The 19309-nt window shown below is 54.4% G+C and overlaps 1 protein-coding gene across 8 annotated transcripts in view; it reads left to right on the forward strand.

The window, feature by feature from the left end:
* Banp (BTG3 associated nuclear protein) overlaps positions 1–17794 on the forward strand; it is an 82646-nt gene extending 64852 nt beyond the window's left edge. For all 8 annotated transcript variants that reach the window (XM_027932952.3, XM_071604949.1, XM_071604951.1 and 5 more), the window contains 3 exons: positions 1418–1456; positions 15195–15338; positions 17213–17794. In XM_027932952.3, the coding sequence (XP_027788753.1) occupies positions 1418–1456; positions 15195–15338; positions 17213–17284 (255 nt within the window). In that variant the 3' untranslated portion in view covers positions 17285–17794. The remainder of the gene's footprint in view (positions 1–1417; positions 1457–15194; positions 15339–17212) is intronic.
* Positions 17795–19309: the final 1515 nt, after the last annotated feature.

Genomic DNA, 19309 nt, shown 5'->3' on the forward strand with positions numbered 1-19309 from the left:
GCAGGTGCAGGGGAGAGAGGGAGGGGGCAGGAGGAGAGGGAAGGGGAGCAGATGCAGGGGAGAGGGAGGGGACAGGAGGAGAGGGAGAGGGAGCAGCTGTAGGAGAGAGACAACGGGCTGGGGGGGGCAGGAAGAGAGGGAGGGGGCAGGAGGAGAGGGAGAGGGAGCAGATGCAGGGGAGAGAGAGAGGGGGCAGGAGGAGAGGGAGAGGGAGCAGATGTAGGGGAGAGATGAAGGGGGGCAGGAAGAGAGGGAAGGGGCAGGAGGAGCGGGAGAGGGAAGGGTCCAGAGAGGAGGAAAGGAGCATGGGGTGAGGGTTCCGTGGCTGACTATCGTGCCTTAGCATCACCAGGGGGCTTTTTGGAGGACTGATGAAGGGGTGGAAGAGTGCTAGGCCTGGCTTGCAAGGGCGAGGTGCTGGGGGCAGTGAGGGCGAAGCTGGTGTCCCACAGGGAGCAGGCCTCTGAGGCTTCAGGCCTGCACTCACGTGGAGGGATGGGAGCAGAGCATGGGCAGGTTGGCCAGGTGAGTGCTGTGCTGCACTTGGGGGAATGGGTTGTCATTAAAGGCATAAACATGGAGGGGTGGACAGACAGCCATTAGCATGTCAGTCCTGACTCTCCAGCTTCCTAGATGGCCCAGGCATCCAATCAGAATTTTTACTTTGCTTGTAAGAAAGGCAGGTGCTTGTAGTCACTCAAAGGAGAGAAAATAGATACTGTAGTAAAAGAAAAAAATAAACACAAATTTTTTTTTATTGTTTTATGCTAAAATAGCCTGTGCGCTCATTCTTGAATTTCAGTTTTGATTCTTTCTTCAGCTTTCAAATCAATCTGTGAATTATTTTTATTTCCATCCATTAAGAATCAAATACAATAAATTACAACAGTTTGCTTGTAGCATTAATGGTGACTTTGTGATAAGTTAGGATATGGAGACAGTCTTCTTATCACAAGAAATCCTTACCTTCATGTTGTTTGTTTAACATGAAGTAATTACTTTGTCTGCGTAGTGACATGGAGCAGAGTCTACCAGCCTAGCCCAGCTCATTTGGCGAGGAGTGGAAGTGTGGTCTGAGTGCCATGTGGTGCTCTGGCCTGCCATGCTGGTGTTGTATCAGTACCATTTGCACTGCTCAAGTGTTTCAAGTGTTTCAAATAAAGGTTTAAAAAGAAAAAAAGATTCTTATTTGGGGTCAGGGTAGAGGGAATGGGTGCATGTTTTGTTTTACCAAGTACCTAGAGACTAAGCTTAAAAAATATATTTGTTTATTTATTTTCATTGCTACATGGGGTTGGATTTTATAGAATTAGTGATTCCTAGGGGTTTCCAGATGGCATGGGAGGTTGTGCCTGTCTGCATGGGTCATGGTGTTGTTTTTCTGTCCTTGAGTGTCTCCTTTTCCCTTTGCTTGCAGGGCAATCTACAGATCCACCACGTTGGCCAGGACGGGCAGGTAGGTTCTCTCCTGTCTTCACTTCACATCTGCCCACTGTCCCCTGGCTGGGGCTCCCCTGCCTTCTCTCCAGCATTGCCTGGGTGTGATGGCGCCTGCAGGAGGGAGCTGGGAGGGAAGGACTGGCTTCCCTCTTGGTGGCCATGCAGGTGCCTGGAAAACAGGCAGGGCAGTGCTCTGGCACTACTGTCCTGGCTTTGTGGGATTGTGCCATAGTTTTGCCTCATAGGGGAGCTCCCCTGCATTTGTTATTATTTTTCTGGTTGTGTGTGAATGAGCTGCTGGTGGGGCTTGTGCAAATAGCTGTGGGTCAGGACAAGGTGGGCTTGCTCTTGCTGTCACACTCCAACCACTTACTTTCTCTAGTTGAAGAGGAAAAGAGCAGCCCTCCAGCGAACACTCCTGGTAGGAATTCTGTAGCTGCTGAAGAGCCTCTAATGGAGGCCCCAGGGAGGCCCTTGCTGGCCAGGAGAGGGTGAGATTGGGCACAGGGTTGTTTTCACAGCCTTTTGAAGACAGCTCCTGACAGAGACAGGATCCGGATGGCCCTTCTGTTCTGTGGCGCCCGAGCTGGGTAAGGGTGGAGAGGCTGCACACAGCTCGCTCCTATTCTGGGGGCACGAGCGCTCTCCTCCGAGAGGTCTGTTCGTATTTCTCCTCTGCGTGGCACTGTGCACTGGAGAGTCGAGAACTGGACACAGGGCAGACACAGCCCTCCAACTCTTTCTCGACCCCTTGGGGTGCACTGAGAGGAGGCTGCTTGCTCTAGATAATCTGTTTGGATCAAGGTTCCAGTGGCTGAGTGCTGTGGTGGTTTATTATATAAATCTAAACTTGCTGCTTTGAGTAAGAGCCAGAGCCAAAGGAACAGAACCAAAGAGAACCCAGTTCTTCTGCGGTCCTTCTGCATCTTGGTGACAGGGCCACACAGGGCCTGGTGGAAGCTGGCTATTGTCTCTGGTCTTGTTTTTTGCTCATGGTCAGGGTGGCAGAGGCTCGGCCTCCTACTCATGGTTTTTCTCTTAGTTTTTGATGTTTTAGCGGCTCAGCTCATATCTATACACTGGTGGCATTATACCTTGTTGACACACACCTGGACTTTAGAGCACTTTAGCAGAAGGGTTTCTCTGTTCTTCTTTTCTGCTGTCTCTCAAGACATCTTACAGCATATTGCACTGATTTTGCAACCCTTGGTTTGAGAAATACTGAAATGGATGACCGTTAGTGTGTCTTTCTCAAGAACGGTTATAATTAAATAATTTTTAAAAGGTTTACAGCTATGAGGAATTTATACTGTACTTTTTAATATATTTCCCCTCATATTGTTAAAAGATAATTCTTTAATTTTATTAGAAACATTTTTAAAATTGTAACGAAGTTAAAGAAAAATGATTATAAACATACTAGTTAGTTCTTTCTTAGCACCTTCTCAGGACTTTAAGTTGAGATCCAAAACATAGGATTATCTGTGTCACTCAGCACTGAGTGACTTTCCCTGAGCATTCTTGAATCAGGTGTCACCCGTCTCTGGTCTTGGGTGGCCTCGTTGTCCTTGGGGTTGGTGGTGCAACCTCATTGTGTGACTCGTACCATATCCACAGAGCTCAGGGCAGTTTTGTTCTGAAACCCTTTTCTTGCAAGGGCTCCAGGGAGAAAAGGAGCCCTGATGCTGGAGGGTCCCAGGCGTAGCAAGTCTGTGTGGGAAGCCTGTGGAACGGCCCTGGGGATATCAGAGCACCCTCATCTAGCAGCTAGAGGGACTTTGTTCAAGGAGCCTCTTGGTATCTGTAGGCCCTAACATACCCCAATTGCTTACTTACTGGTGCTTCCTGGCCCAAAGATGCCATGGTGTTAGGGAGTGGGCAAAAGGTGACCAGAGACTGAAGGGTAGGGGAGCAGTGTCCTCCCCGTTTGGCATTGTGTCCCCTAGAATGCCCAGCTTGTGGAAAAGGGCTCTTGGAAGGAACTAGGTGGGTGTCTTTCATGACTCTGGGTTTATTAGGCTCAAGGGTAGTTTTGCTCCAGCCTGAGCTGGGATCATTGGAAGGCCCAGCTGGCTGCCCTGTCCAAGGCAAGGGGCTTCACTGCACAGTGGTGAGAGTTCCCATTTGGAGTGGAGTGGCATGTCCCTGCGATCCTTGTGGAAGCCACGTTTTCCTTAGGGGAGGGAGCAGAATGTTCACTCCTGAATCTTAGACTGGTAAGGTGGAGATGGCATGTTTCAGGATCTACCTCCTGCCCAGCGTGGGCTCAGAGCCCCTTAGAGGAAGGCAGGCCTAGTGTAGGCAGCGTGGACTGCCTAGGATCTGTCGGCTTGAGCACGGCCTTAGTGCAGGAGCTGGTGGTTTGCAGGTGAGGCACTACTACAGTTTGGTTTCAGAATTATCCTCCTGCCTGGGCCGAGCAAGACTTTGGGGACTGCCCTGGATAGCGGTTCCTGTGGGTCCCTTGCCTTCTCGGGGGTGGGCTGCGGCAGGACAAGGGAAGGCTGAGGACTTTCCCCGACTATGCTGCGTGGCACAGATGCCAGGACCCTGATGCCCGCTCTCCTGGTCCTGTTTTCTCTGGTGGCAAGGAGCTCGAGTGCTGGCTGTGATTCAGGAGACGAGTGTGTTGTGTGCTTTGCTCTCACTGTTGTCCCTGGTGAATTCCTTGGTGTTGGGCCTCAGAAGTCACAACAGAGGAGTCTTTCAGGCAGGTAGAAGCCCGGTGAGAGCTGGATGCAGCCTCTGGCTGGGAAGGACTCTGTGGGTTTCTAAGAGAGGCCTGGAAGAAGCAGTCCCTCACGGAACCTGCCGAGGTCCAATTAGCTGGAGCAGCGGTGTCTGAAGGGCCTCGCGTAGCTCTGTGAGGAGGTCCCATGGGTCCCTGGGCTGCCACACTCCATGCTGCTGCAATGTCCTGGCCCACAGCAGACGTATCTCCAGACAGCCAAGGAGGCAGTGGGTCGTCTGGATCGACTTCATCGTTTTCAGTGTACCTTTGACAGGTAAATGAAAGACCTGGAGTATCAGAACCATTAGATCCATTTTTGTTCCTCAGAGTACCCAGTGCAGTGGACAATAGTACATATCGATACTCCAGGACTCCTCGTTGAGTCCTTGGGTAGATAAGTTAGCATGCAGTCAAGTGAAGACATTTGAAAACTTCCATGTTTGACATTTTAAGATGTGGCAGATGGAGGCTGCTCCTCGCTCTGGAGATGGCCTGTACTCTCCCTTGAGTATGTCTCTGTTTCCCTGAATAAACTTCTGCCCAGGCCTCTTTTCCCCCCTTTTATTAAACAGCTTTATTGCAGTATGATTTACTTGTCACAGTTCGACATTGATGTGTTAATGTGTGACCAGCTTTAAACAACCACAAGTGGAATGTGTTTGCTCCTTCTCAGTTTCCAGCGATGACCTGAAAGCTCACAGAGTAGCCCAGAGCTTCAGTGAGCTGAGCCATCATGACCGCTGGGCAGTTGTGTGCTTCTTTCTAGTAGCATCAAGTTTGGAACGTGGTTTGGTGACTCCTGGGCCTTTCCAAAGCTTTTCTGTTAGCATCTTTTCAACGTGCCTCTTTTCCTGGGCAGTGGGCCTCGTGCCTTCACTTGGCAGTGCGGATGGTTTCTTGGGGGTGGCTCAGCCCAGGCCCACTCCTACGGTGTGTAGGTGCTTGGTAAGCTCAGGTGGAGCTGCTGATGAAGGAGGAGAAGATCCTTTAGCCCAGGGACCCTTCTAGAAGGCTGTCGAGGAGCCGAGGCTGGCAGTGTTTTTCTCCAGGTGCCTCATCTCCTGGGTCAAGTAAATGACAGTGGAGAGCACCTGTGAGGACACTTGAGGCTGTCCTGCTCAGGCCCAGGTTTCCCTCGGCAATCTGGGAGCTCTGACTAGTCCAACTTGTGTCAAGGTGGAAGGTTCTTCTCCATGCGCTCGACTTGGGGTCGCACTGAGAGGAGGTTCCACACTGTACTGAGCACCTGCCTTTTGGGCCAGAGGAACAGATGCCAGGCCAGGAGGTCGGTCATCTGCACTGAGCCTCCCCGAGCTCCCTGGTCAGCAGTCAGGCCTGAGGAGTTCAGGATCCCATGGCCTCACGGCCAGACTGGATAATGAGGGGGCAGAGGGCATGGAAGGAGCTGCTCCCAAATGTGGCCTTTGAGAGCCATGGGCTCTGTGCCTGGCGGGGGCTGATGAGGACTGCTCTCACCCTAAGGGGTGAGTGAGGCAGGGCTGTGGAGCAAGCTGTGCTTCGAGTGTGGCCTCATCTCCTCTGTCCACCTGCTGGCTTTGAGGGTGCACTGCAGGTGGCTGTCTGGTTCCTCTGGGCAGTGGGGAGTCCTTGGCCTAGGTGTAGTGATGTGGCCCTGCAGGGGCTGCTTAGCTACAGTGGTGCTCCTACGTGTCGAGGTGGCTGGAGTCTCCCGTTCCCAGCTCTCTGACTCGGGGAGCTGTGGAGGGCAGCGAGGACCGTGCTGTGGCTTCTGTGGACTTCCACACCAGTCTGCCTTGAGGACAGGCCCGCTGGATGTTGCCACACCCCACCTGTCCTCCCCTGCCACTATGCTGGCACCTCAAAGCCCCCACTGGGCACAGCCAGTTGTGGAATCAGTGCTGCTGTCTCATGTCACCCATCGACTGGTGGACAATACCAAAAGGAAAGAGTGGAATGGTGATGTGGGTGCGCTGCATGAAGCCAGAAAGTCCCGGAAACCTTTAGAGTCACAGTGGTCCTGGAACAGTGGCCAAGGCGAGGAAAACTGGGACCAGGGCAGAGAATCAGTAGTAAATCCAGGAAGTTGAGGAGGTGTTGCCAGCAACAAATGGTAGCTGCTGGCCAGCCTTGGCCTTTAGCCATCTGCATAGACACCAGGCAGTGAGCGGCAGGAGGCGTGGCTCCTTAAAAATTGGTCTTAATAGGGGAAAAGAGAAAAAAAGAAAAAAGGGCGAGTCCTTTCAGAGTCTCCTTTTGGGGCGCCATGAGCACAATGTGGGGAAGTGGTCAGCACTCAGTAGGTGTTGGGCTGAGGGGCAGGTGGGCTGCCCAGAAGCTGAGACTCTCCGGGAACCACTTCCCCTCAGAACAGAAGCTGGTGAGGAAGGAGTTGGTGTGGACAGTTTCCTGGTGCTTCGAAGGGAGGTCATTCCTGAAGTCAGTGAGGCTCCAGGCTTCTTGGTGCCGCTTGATGGGCAGCTCTCATCTCACTTTTACTGACGGGTCTGTCCCAGGCGAGGGCTGGCTGGGAGAAGGGCGTCCAGGCCCCCTCTGTCTTCGTCTGTTTTTACTGGCCGTGCATCTTGGGCAAGTCAGTCAGCCTCTGAGGCTCCGCTCCCCACTGCAAATGGGAGCTAATAACAACACACAAGGTAATGCCTATGCCAGCGCCAGGGCCACGGCTGCATAGCCACATGCCTTTCTTGGTGCTGTTGGTCTGTAGCCTGGGTCTCCTGCACTGGTCCTTTTGGCCAGGTTTAGGGTGGATGATGGAGTCATGGGGTCTCTTCTGACAATTAGGATACTGTATATTTGTTCCCGAGACACTCAGCTGTTGAGATTTGATTGACATGGCCTCTGGCTAGGGCATGCTCTAGGCAGGATCTTCTCTGTGTGCAGGTTGCACCCCAGCTGCGAGACCCTTCCTCCACTGCAGCACCTGCTCTTCCTCACCCACTGGCCCTGCTGGCCTCAGCTGTGGGGAGGAGTTTATCCTCTGGCTTCCTCAGGGCCTGGCCTGGGGCCACAGCTCTGAGCAGGCTGCTCCTCCTGCCAGTCCCAGCTCTCGCTGCCCTGCTCCTTGTGTGGCTCTAAGGCTCGGGCTTCCCTGTGTGGTGACTACACCTTGGCAGGCAGTCCTGTGTTTGATGTCTCCAGGTTTTTCTAGGGTGATTGTGGGTTATTTCCTCCCGTGACCCTGTTCCATTTTCTAGCAGATGAGGTGCCCAGTGTCCTGTTTGGTAGAGGGTACTCAGTGCTGGGTCCTCTGCTGGGACCATGTGGGTAGTCCATAACGGAGATGACCACCTGGCTCCAGTCTGCCTGACTCTGGAGCCCTGCTCAGGGCCTACGTGCCCTGCTGTTGGAGGTAGAGGGCATCCTGCTATGGGAAATGTGGTCTCTGCCTCCCTTCCTTCTGTTGAGGTCCTCAGGGACTGGGAGTGGGGGCTGCTGGGGGCTGTGGGATGCACTGTGTGAGTCTGGTTTTGGAGGCTGAGTTTCCTGCCTGTCAGGGTGGGCAGTGGCCCAGCCCCAAGGTGGCTGTGTTCTCAGAGTGGCATCTGCAGGGCCTGTGAGGATAGTGCCCGGGCTGCCAGTGGTGCAGGGACCCGTCCCATAGAGCTGTCAGTACCAGAAAGCCCATGTCTCCCTTGTGTCGTGAATGATTGCAGTTTTCACTTAGAGCATTTAACAAGTTCAAATATGTCCCTGATGGGGTTTGTTGAGCTGGAACTCCATCTGTGGAGCAGCAAGGGCTGAGGGGTCACTGTGATGAAGACCCCCAGCCCACTCCTTCCTCCTGTGCCGCCCACCTGGAGCATGGGAGCAGGCAAGCCTGGGCTGTCCTCCTTCCTGTAGCCATACTCCCGGGGCTCCTGGAGCACAGTGTGGATTCTTGGGTGTTGTGTCACTTGGAGAAAGACTCCCTTCAAGAATTGTGTTCACAGCTGACCCTGACCATCTGCGAGCGATTTGAACTCTTGGACTCGAGGTAGCCTCTTGCTGCCCCCAGAAGGACTTGCTGAGAGCCAGCTAGCTGCGAAGGCCAGCCAGCCCACGTTCAAAGGGAGCGCACGTTGGAGCACCACCCTGGTGCTCACCCATGCCGTGGCCAGGGTCCCCACTGCAGGGTCTGGGCCTCCGAGGCACGGTGCCGGTGGGAGCCTGGAGGTGCCACCCGGGTTCTGGGGAGTCCTTTAAGCTGACCCTCCCCTGGTGCCTAGACATATTAAAAGTGCCACTCTCCTCTCCTGCCTTTCATTTTCCTCTTTCTAAACTCTGTGGAGACTGGAGGTGTGGCCTCCTAACCTCCAGGGACTGGGACCGGTGCTGTGCTCTGAGGAATGCTGGTGACCGCAGGAGTCCAGGGATGCCAGAGGGTCCTCTGTCATTTGAACTCAAAGTCTGAGGAAACTGGGCCTGAGGAGCCAGGAAGGGTCAAGTCTTGTCCACCACATCTTCCTGGAGGGGCAGTGGCCGTGGGGGTGCGAGCCCCTCCTCCGCCTGTGTAGGCTGAGGTCCTGCTGGCTGTCGTCTGCCTCCCTGGCCACCCCCTGGCCTCCTGCACTTCCAGCCGTATCTGTGCTTTGGCTGTCTCCCAGGCCCAGTCCTTTTGCTGTTAGCAGTGCTGGGACTTCATTTTCTCCAGGACTCTTCCCATCCCCAGACCGAGAAGAAGTCTCTGTTTATCTGCTGGCGCCTGTTCCAGGAAAGATTGGGGCAGTTTAGGGTGTAATTGTTGGGCATTTAGCTGTCCAGCAACTCGGGGCCCTTGCCAGACAGCACTGGGTGTGTTGACTTTTGCTTCAGAATGAAAAGAAGCAGGTACTATTCAGGGGACAAGCACGTGTCTTGGCAGTGGTGTCCTGCCACCCTGTGGCTCGACATGCTCCACAACAGCTCTGCTGTGACATCAGGTGTGCCCTCTGCAAAGTCGAGCTGAGCTTATAGTACATCATCAAGGACGGGCCCCTCTGCTGGACTCTTGCCTGCAGGGCCGACTGGCCATCAGGACATTTCACCACCTAAAGCTCAGCCCTCCCCACCATGCTAAGCACAGGAGCTCTGGGTGGCAGTCGAGGGGGTGTTAGCCTGCAGGCCTCTCTTGGTACCTATGGAGGGGCCACCATATGCCTCTGTAGTTGGGCCTACTGGGTGGCTGAGACCCCAGCAGATGCTCAAAAAGGTGCTTGGGATTGGAGGCCTCTGCCTGTCTATCCTGGAGCCCTGTGAGGTGATGCTCATGAGCCATATTTATGACTCACCTTTTGGGGTGACTCAGTCCTGATGGCTGCTGGAGAACCTGGCAGTCCAGCCCCACCCAGGCCTGAAGATGGGAGCTGTCACAGGTGGGGACCTTTGCATGTGCTCCTGTTCATGCCAGCGTTGAGACAGGAGGCCTCACCGCTGCCGACACCACTGGTTGCTGCCTCTGGTTCGGAGGGGATTTGGGACTGATAGAATTTTGGCTCTCGATATCCCAGGTGTCTTTCAGACCAGATGGCACTCTCCCTGTGGCTCTTGCAGCATACCGAATGACCTAGGACATGGCCTCAGCCGAAGAGGAGGTGCCCAGGCAGTCTCACTTGCTTTGGGGCTGGCTGGGGTCCAATGGCACAGTAAGCGTGTGAGGAAAGGCTGAATGGCTTTGAGGGCTGCCCTGCAGGAGGTCAGAGGGGTCCATTCTCCCTGTTGAAATAGGAATTTGGCTTTTAAATCCCCGTCACTTATGCCTTCTGAATTGTGGAAGCACTTTTTTGGCAGTCCCTAACAATGGAGGGGGCTTCAGATTACTGCTGACCTCCAGATGCTCTTCTCAGGGACCCAGTTGTGTTGGAGGTCCCTGGCCCAGAGCCCATCTCATCCCACCCTGCTGTGGAGGGTTTGTGGAAAGTGAAAGGAGACTATTGGATGCTCCTTTGAAGGAGCTCAGATCTGCCCTGTAGGCCCTCCTGGGAAGCTGTGGGAGAGAGCAGGAGCCGAGATGTTCTCACAAAGCAGAAGACTGGAAGCCAGTGTAGACAAGGGTGTCTACACTGCAGCTGAGCTCTCAAGTGGAGAGACTGTTTCTGTGCTCTGACCCCCCAAAACCACTGGTTTCTGCTGGGAGCCAAACGTAAAAGAAATGCACCCTCCCATGATTCTGGGGGCAGAAGAACACTGGCAGTGCAGGCCCCGCTCCCCTGAAGGCTCTGGGTGAGGGTCCTTCCCGCCTCCGCCAGCCGTCCTTGGTGTTCCCTGGCTTGTGGCCGCCACAGCCCAGTCTCGGTGGTGCTGTGGGCTTTGTTGTTTCTGTCCACGTTTTCCTCTTCTGGGAAGGATACTTCCTTAGGTTGGGCCCACCCTGCTCCAGCAAGCTGCAGGCACTGGGGTGGGAGTGTGTTAGGCATGGACTGGCACTCCCAGCATGCCCCAGTTCTCGCCAGCTCCAGGACACATGGGAATTCACAAATTGAGCACGAGAGCTGGGGAGAGGCTGCGACTGCAGCTCCGTCTCTGGTTGTACCCTCAAATAGCAGGCAGGTTGCTGGACTCGGACTCCTGACACAGCCCACCGTGTGTGTGACCGCAGCAGATGGTCACTAGGCCTCTCCTTCCCACTTGGGGTCATTCTTAATATCCACAAGTCTTCCCCAGGCCTCTCCCTACATGGCTTGGTGGTGCAGCAGAGGGGAGCCATCAGTCCTATGCATATGGAGGGTGTCGTCCTTTACTGTGGCACTCACCAAAACCAAACAGTGGAGATGCTGCTGAAGGTGGTGACTTCTGGGATCCATTCCCGGTTGAGAACATTTCCCTTTCATTTACCAGTCACTCTAGTCTGCAAATTTAGAGTCTTGAGTTTTCAGACCTTACAGTTCTTCAGCTTTAACTGGCTGTGTGGACCATGTGGAAGTCACTTTTGGGCCATGTTCATGGGGCTTGCTGTGGGATGTCCTGAGGACCATCTCTGAGTGACAAACTGCCTGATTCCAGTCATTCATTAAAAGTAGTTACAATTTGATCTCAAACATGTTTACTGAAGGCTATTTTAAAATGTGAAATAATTGCACAATCTTTACTATGCTCTAATACCTAATATTTTAGATTGGAATTTTAAGTTGTATGAACTTTTCTAAGTTTGTGCTGGACTTAACCAGCCAGGCGGAGTTGGTGGCCGCAAGGTGCTGGCTAGAGCGTCTTGGCACACTCCCTTCCTTCTGCCTCCTCCACCCACCCAGAGGCTCTGTCTGTGTGGTTCTGAAAAGTCACCACCCATTCCTTAGCCTCTGCCTGTCCCATTCTGGTCTTTCTAGTTGTGAGCCATGAGCTTCCCTGGCACAAGCTCTGACCAGAATCCCGTCCCTACATCACCCATGACTCAGTGGGCCTAGGTTAATCTTTCCCAGCCTTGGCCACTGGGGATAGGCCACACTTGATACTGCCATTAGAAACAAGGTGACCCAGGTTTGCAAGTTTTTCTTATCTGGCCAGTGTCTTCCAAGGATTTTCCATTTGCCATGCATGAGTAAGTGCCGGGTCACAGGGTCCTGGTCCCCGGAGCCTGAGACAAGGTAAATAACAATGCACTCTGCAGAGCTCAGCCTCACAGCAGCACATTAGGGGAGTTACCAGAGCGGTCTGGGGGCTGAGCGCAGGCCTGGGGTCAGAGATGCTGGAGGTGGGTTGTGGAAGTGTGGCAGAGCCACGGGGTGGAGGGTCTGGGTCAGCAGGTGTGCAGAAGCATGTGTGAGGGCATAGTTGACAAATAATTAGTAAGCAGACCTTTCTGAACCCTTTTTGCCCTGGGCCCCCTCCTAATACTAGGTGTGTCTGCAGGGCAGCCAGACAGTGAGACCCAGGAGGCCAGATGGCTGGTTGTGCCCATTGACACCCAGCCCTTCCTGCAGGCTGAGCACACTGTCCCTGCTGCCCCTGCGGCTGCCTCTGCGGCTGGATGGCCGACTGCCCTGCTCTCAGGGCTGCGGTCCTGAAGGTTGTCGGTTGCTTGACAGTCGGGAAGCAGGCCTGCAAGGACTGTGCGGGGCAGCGCCCAACTTGCTGATTCTGAACCACGAGGGGCATTTGCTGGGGACGAGGAGATGGAACAGGACAAACAGTCGGGCCGGTTGAAGAGTCAGTCATGGGCAGCACGGTCACTGACTCCGCGAGATTTCAGCTGTCCTTGCCTTGCCCAGGCCCCATGGCTTCTCTACTGGAGCTCTGGACTCTCTGCAGCCCAGACCCGCTGACCTCTAGCTATCTTTCCAGTATGATCTCTGGCTCCTAGCGCCCTCTGTCAGGCCCTTAAGACTCACTTTCTCTCCCTCTAGTGTCCCCTCCCCCACCCACCTGCTGCTGTTCTTGAGAGCACCCTATGCAGGTCCAGATGCCCCAAAAGTGATCCTGGGGTCTCAACAGGACACCAAACAATAGTGTCCCTGGTGGAGCCCCCTTGCCCTGCCTTTTGTGTAGCACCCCCTCTTGGGCAGGGCCTGTGCATCTGCCTCCCTGATGGACTTGGGTCCATCCGTCCTGGGCCAACCACTCAGCTTGGAGCACACGGGCTGGGAGGGGATGTGGGCCTGCTGCCCCACTGCTGAAGAAGGTCCAGTGTGAGCGGGGACCTGGAGGATGCGGCCAGGAGCAGCTGGCAGGGCTTCCCCGGCAGCACTGCCATGGCGGCTAAGACACTGCTGAGAGCCAGGCGGCGTCGGCCTGGGACAGGGAGAAGAGAACTTAGGAACACTCCCCGTGTAAAGGGATCTTAGCCAAGACAGAGAACTTTAAGAATTCAAGATGAAATTGTGAAGCAGAACTGTCCAATCCATCTGCTAATGGGAAATAAATATCTAGGGAATGTCCCTAACCTCCGAGGTTATGGTTACAATGGGCAGCCATTCCGGCACTGTCTCGTCCCTCGATCCTCAGCTGTGTGTCTGCAGATGGAGCAGCCTCTGTGGCTCTGGGCCCAGGCACCCTGTAGAGGGGCGCCACCACACCAGCAGGAACAGAAGAGTCCCAGCAACTAGGGCTAGTCTCCCTGACACCAAAGCCCCACCCCCAAAATAAGAGCTCTGTCTGCTTTTTCCTGAAATTCTCAGTTTTATTTTAAACTGAGCTGCTTAGGTAAAGCAGAACCACATTGCCTGGAAAAACATAGCTCTGAGGCAGAAATAATAAAACTCTACCCAGTAATACAAACCGGAAGAAGGGATCTAGATGTTTTTGTTGATGGATTCTGTGAAAACACTGGGTCGTTGTGTTTGCTGTCTTTCCTCCCAGGAGGGGCCGAGCCCTATCTAAGGCGCTTGCCTGTTTGTTACCCACCGAGTGTGCACCGTGGCTCTGCCTACTGCTCCTTTGGGGGACAGATGGCGGGCAGTGCCAGGCTGCTGTTGGGCACACTGTGGCAGCAGGTGCATTCTGGGTGAAGGTACCAGGCACATTTTTGTTGAGTGCTTTTGCTTGAGTTCCAGTCGTGTAGGTGAGCCATTTTCCTGTGTAGTTAGAGCTGGACACACAGCTCATGGAGAGGGAGGGAGGCAGAGTGTTGCCAGACTGTCCCTCTGTTCCTGCAGCCCTGTGCCACTTGTCCCCAAGCCTTTGCTTTTCAGTAATGGCTGTGGCCAGTGAATGGCTGGCAGGACATGAGGCTGAGGAGAAGCCCACACCCCCTCATTTGCTGGAGCCTCAGATAGCAGTGAGGGGCTGGGTTTGGAGCAGTGGCCATGGGGGCTGGGCATGAGGCTGGTTTGTCTCCTGGGCCTCCCTCTATGAATAGCACTGGGCCAGAAGCAGAATGGTGGGCCACTTCTTGAAAGGGCAGCAGGTTGCAGGGGTGTTTTGGAGGAGACAAGCCACAACAAACTATGGCAGGCATGTCACAGGGCATTCTTCTGATTCTTTTCCCATCACTCCATTTACAAAGGCTTTTCAGAACCATGTGAAGCCAGACCACTGTGGTGCAGAATCAAGTGGTGGGCCTGGTGTGTGGCCCTGCTCTGCCAGCCCTGGCCTGGACTGAGGAGCAAGCGTGTGCTGGTGTGGGTCTGCCCTCCAGCAGCATGGTTCAGGAGCACACTGGGGTGTGCCTGAAGGTGCAGCTGCTCCTGGGTTCTTGGGCTGTGTTAGTCTGCTGCCTCCTGGGGACAGGCTCTGTGTGAGGGGTCTCCTGCACAGGTGCGCAAGCTGAGATTGTGTGTAGGAGTTGAGGGTGAATCTCGGCTCTCTCAGGGTGGGACCTATGTAAAGACTCCATGGCTCCTGGCAACTTGGGCTTGTGAATGTCCAGTGCCATTGGAGACAGAAGCCCATCCTGCCTGCTCTGGGCCATCCTGACTGGGGCTATCTGCTCAGCTGCCTGAGCACCAGGTGGTCCCCTCAGAAAGTGGACCCCAGTGCGGGGTGCTGATGAGATGGGATCACCCTGTTGCCTCCTGGGCACATCCCAGGTATGCGCTTTGGTTGTGCAGGGTCAGGAGGGCAGAGGGAAGCAACCGATGGGGGCAGAGGGGTCTGTGCTGTTGCTGGCTGCCCCTGGGCCTCTGGTCTCAACCACCTTCCCCAGAGGCTCCTCTCTGCTTTTGTCCTTTGCAGCCAGAGCTCTTGCTGGCATATGCTTTGCTGCACGTGATCTCGAGGATCTGAGTTTTAAGCTCACGCTTCTTTCTGCTGTGTTGCCTGCACTTGCCTATCGGGTCCTGCGTGACGTGGGCTCCTGATCAGTGCCGACATTCCCAGGAACACCCTCAGCAGGTCCCTTGGCTGACTGTCCGGAAGCCTTAGCTTACTCTTTACGCGAGACTTTAAAGTCCTGCCTAGGGGGCCGTCTGCGGGAGGCGGGCATGAGCAGGTCAGGTGGGCTTGGGTGCACCTGGGCACGCTCAGTGCTGCTCTGCCCACCTGGCCAAATGCTGCTTAAACATGGACCATGAGCCAGCATGGGACACTGTGTGGGCCTGGGGCCACCTTTGTCCTGGTCTGGAAGAAGGTGTCGTCTGCAGCTCTGATGCTCATGCTGTACTAATGAGCCTGGCTCTATCCAACTTTGTCCCTCCAGGTGCTTCAGGGTGCTCAGCTGATTGCCGTGGCCTCCTCAGACCCTGCCGCAGCCGGAGTGGACGGGTCCCCTCTCCAGGGTAGTGATATCCAGGTGCAGTACGTCCAGCTGGCACCAGTGAGTGACCACACGGCCACAGCACAGGTAAGTCTGGCGTCCCTCTGGAAAGGATGCCCTCCTGTGGATGGCCCGGCTGCCGGCTTCCACAGAGCTCACGAGGCTCAGAGGCTTTCTGTCTGACTTTTTCCTGGAGGGAGGTAGATTACGACTGAAAGGCTCACAGCTCAGACGAAGACACCGTAGGGATTCTGTTTCTGTAAGTGCTGCCAACCTGGAGGTGAGAGCTCAGACCTGCCCAGACCCAGATTTAAAGTGATGCTTGAGATGAGGAAAGGCTTATCTGAATTCAGAAGCAAACATGAAGTTCTGCCCTGTCTTCTCCTCCTCAGAGTTCACTTCTGGGGCCCAAGGCCCAGGTCCCCATTCTCCTGAGAGCCCACTGCCCCTCCTGTGAAGGGTCACACCTCTGTGGGGCAGACCGCCAGCTCAGTCCTCCTGCGGTCCTTGGGCTGTGAGTGCTGGTGAGCCCAGCCAGTCCCAGCCTGTTTCTCAGGGGCAGGTGGACAGAGAGCTTGCCTCTGGCTGGTGATAGGAACGCAGAAGGCCTGGGGTGGCCCCATATCTACCCTAGTGACCTCAGCACTCGGTCTCATGAGTCTCCCAGTTCACAGCAAGACTGCAGTGGGCTGAGTCTGAGAACATGGGTTCCAGTGAAGCGGCTGCTTGCCACTAGGCCTCATAGCCGCGCCATGGGAGCACAGCCAGACGCCGGGCAGGGTGGTCAGCTTTTACCCCATGGCTGAGCCCACGGGAGATAAACCGAGAAGGAATGTAAGGTGTGACCAAGCACCCCCCTGGGAGGGAGTGTCCGGAGGACAACCCGTAGCAGCTCTCTGTGGCCCACCTGGTGGGGAGGCCCCTCAGTTCCGGCGTGCTGGGTTCCCTTGGTATCCTGCAGCTGCTACAGTCCATCCACATTCTTTCAGTGCTTCCTCGGGTAGCTCAGCTACCTCTGCCTGCAGTCTCTCTACCTGTGGGCTTTGGGGCAGGTGGCTTCCCAATGGAAAGATTTTCAGTCCCAGGCAAGGGCCTGTCCCCTGCCTCATCAGCACCCTAAAGTTCTGCAGAAACTGTGGGCCGTAGCTTGTGATGGCATCGCCTGGCCTCTGACACAGGCTTGTTCCTTTCGTGATTCCTGCTCAGCCACGTAGGGCTTCTGCAGAATGGGTGATAGCTGTGCTGGGTCCTTCCTCCTAAAGTAGAAGTCCCTCCCTCTTTTAAGGGAACAGCATGTTGAGTGTCACAAGTCTTTGGAAAGTGCAGCCTTAGACTATGGTAGGAGTTGTCATGTGCCAGCTCCCCTGGGGACTCTGGCCTTCTGGTGGTGCTTTGGCTTGTCCTGTCTCCTTCAGCTGCACCTTTGGGTGCACACAGAAGCCTGGTGGTTTACTCCACTAGAGTGTGCTCTGGGCACTGATAGGGAAGACTTAAGTCACTGATAGGGTGAATCTTCCTTATCTTAAGACAAAGCTGTGACAGGTGCACAGGTCCTTGATGTAGCTTTGTCTGAAGTGCTTTTCTGAAGTGTTGGAGAGCGGTTTGTCCTACCTGGGGCTCTAGGTAAATGTGTCTGGCTAAGTACGTACATTAATTAATCCTATTTATTCCCCAGTACACCCAGGACAAGCGGATGGGGAATCGGCTGTAGCCACCGTGTCCCGAGGGCGTGTGCAGGAGAGGGGGGATGGGCCGGGTCTGTCACTGTTGCTGCCAAGTGCTGATGTGTCCTGGGTGTTCACTCAAGTTGGGATGAGGGCGATGCGGGAGCTCTTTGAGCTCTGCCTCAGTGTGCTCCACGCTGTGTGTGAAGGTCCTCAGCTGCTTTTTGACAAGGGAGCTGCTGGAACCTGTGCTGCTGGACATTTTTCTAGGAAAGTCCTCCTTTGTTCTTCTTGCAGACGGCCGAGACCCTGCAGCCCACCCTGCAGCCTGAAATGCAGCTTGAACATGGAGCCATCCAGATACAGTGAGGCAGGAGGGACCATCACAGCAGGACTGCACTGGCCTGGCTCAGCCGACGGCCTTGGTCTCCACGTGCCCTGTTCTCACTCTGACCTGGAAGCGACTGTGCGGATTCTCTGTGGCGCATCCAAAAGCCTCCTCCTGCACAGGGTGCCCTGGCTGTCCCTGCCAAGAGGGCCCTGGTTTGAGTCATGCTGCTGGGTCCGGAAGGGGAGCACAGCACCGAACACGTTGAGCACACTTGGAAAGTCAAGAATGACGACGTTTTGTTTAAACAGCTTTTTTTAATTTGCTATGGTGTTTATAACAAAAAAGAAAATCGGAAAAAAAAAAAAAAGAAAAACAGTGGCGTAACAGAAGGCTTTTGCTGTGTGCTCTTTTCAGCGCCATGGAGACATGTTTGCAAGAGACGGCTAGCGGTTTTGATGGAAAGATTGCTTACCTACTTTTCTAGGGGGATGCTCTCCCACACACTGTAATTATGCATTTTTAATGAAATAAATTGTATTTATGACCAAGGCAGCTTCAATGCTATTTCACCGTAAGAGATGGTTCACCTGAGGGTGCCCATTTCTGGGGTGGGGTCCTCGCCAGATGCTGTCCCCAGGCCCACACTACTCTGGCAGTCACTGCCCAGGCTCCCACAGTGGTGGCAGGCATTTGGGGCATTCCTGGGAACAGTTGGGAGGCTACTTCAGTTAATGGGGGAGCCTCAGAAGCAACTGAATTGTACCTCAGCCCAGACGTCTTGTTCTTTCAGGAAGGCACCAGCTCGGGAAGTGTGGCCCAGGTGTCCTTGGAGAAAGACTTTCCCACAGGGCTTGCCTCAACATCTGCGGTTTTTGAAAGGCAGAAAAAAATAGTTTCAAATCGAAATGCAAGGGGTGATTTGAATTACAGGTGGCCAGCAGAACCTGACCTGCTGCTGCCCACACTGTTCAACAGTCGATCAGACTCAGAGCACGGTGCCCAGTCCTCCTCCTGGGAAGAGTTCAAGGTTGCCTTCTAAAACTATTGCAACTCTGCCCACTCCACCCTCTCAGGGCTCCTGGGCAGGGTCCTGCCCACCAGGGCACCTGACCTAGGGGCGAAGGCCAGGGCAACTTAGTATAGTCCGTGTCTACCTGTGGGAGCTGGGCCTGGGAGGAGAGAAATCGAGGTTCCCAGCTCCGACCTCAGGGAGGCCATGCTCCAGGATTTGGGATGGAGAAGAATCCAAGGCAGAGTCTTCAGGGGAGAGAATCCATGCAGTCTAGGTGGATCCCAGGGAGAATGAAGAACAGAAGGAAGATGGTATTGAAATCCAGAAAATATACCAGGTTGTAGGAACCAGAATGAACCCCTGCTGAGAGGACACTGAAGACCAGAGAGAGAGCAGACCAGAGAGTAGAGGGCAGCAATCCGTGAATGAGAGGAAGCCAGGGTCTGAGAAACAGCTCTCAGCACAGAGCTGGGTCTTTAGCAAACTATTGTTCAGAAATGCTACGAGTGACCCAGCAGTTCCTTCAAGGTGACCTCCTGAGGTGATATGATTTGGATAAGTAGTATTCCCCAAAAGCTCATGGGTGAGCTGATGTAAGAAGGTTCACAGGCGAAATGATCAGTTTTTGGAACCATAAGCTCATCGTCACTGGGTTAATCCACCTGAGTGAATTAACTGGGTGGTAACTGGAGGCAGGTAGGGTGTGATGGGAGGAAGTTGGCCACTGGGGCCATGTCTTTGGGGTTCACCTCTGTCCCTGGTGAGTGAGGCACGTGCACCTGCTTGCCTCTGCCCTCTCTCTCCTCCTGGCTGTCGTGACCTGGTAAGTTTCCTCTGCCACGCTCTTCCACCAGGAAAGTTCTGTCTCACCTCTGGCCCAGAGTCATGGAGCCAGCCAGTCATGGACTGCCTGTCTGAAACCACGAACCAAAATAAACTTCTCCTTTTCTAAGTTGTTCTTGTCACGTCTTTTGGTCACAGCAATGAAAAGCAGACTAAAACAGAGACTGATAACCGAGAAATGGGTTTATTGCCATGACTAACCTGACCA

Source organism: Marmota flaviventris, chromosome 18 (assembly GCF_047511675.1).
Source record: "Marmota flaviventris isolate mMarFla1 chromosome 18, mMarFla1.hap1, whole genome shotgun sequence".
NCBI lineage: Eukaryota > Metazoa > Chordata > Mammalia > Rodentia > Sciuridae > Marmota > Marmota flaviventris.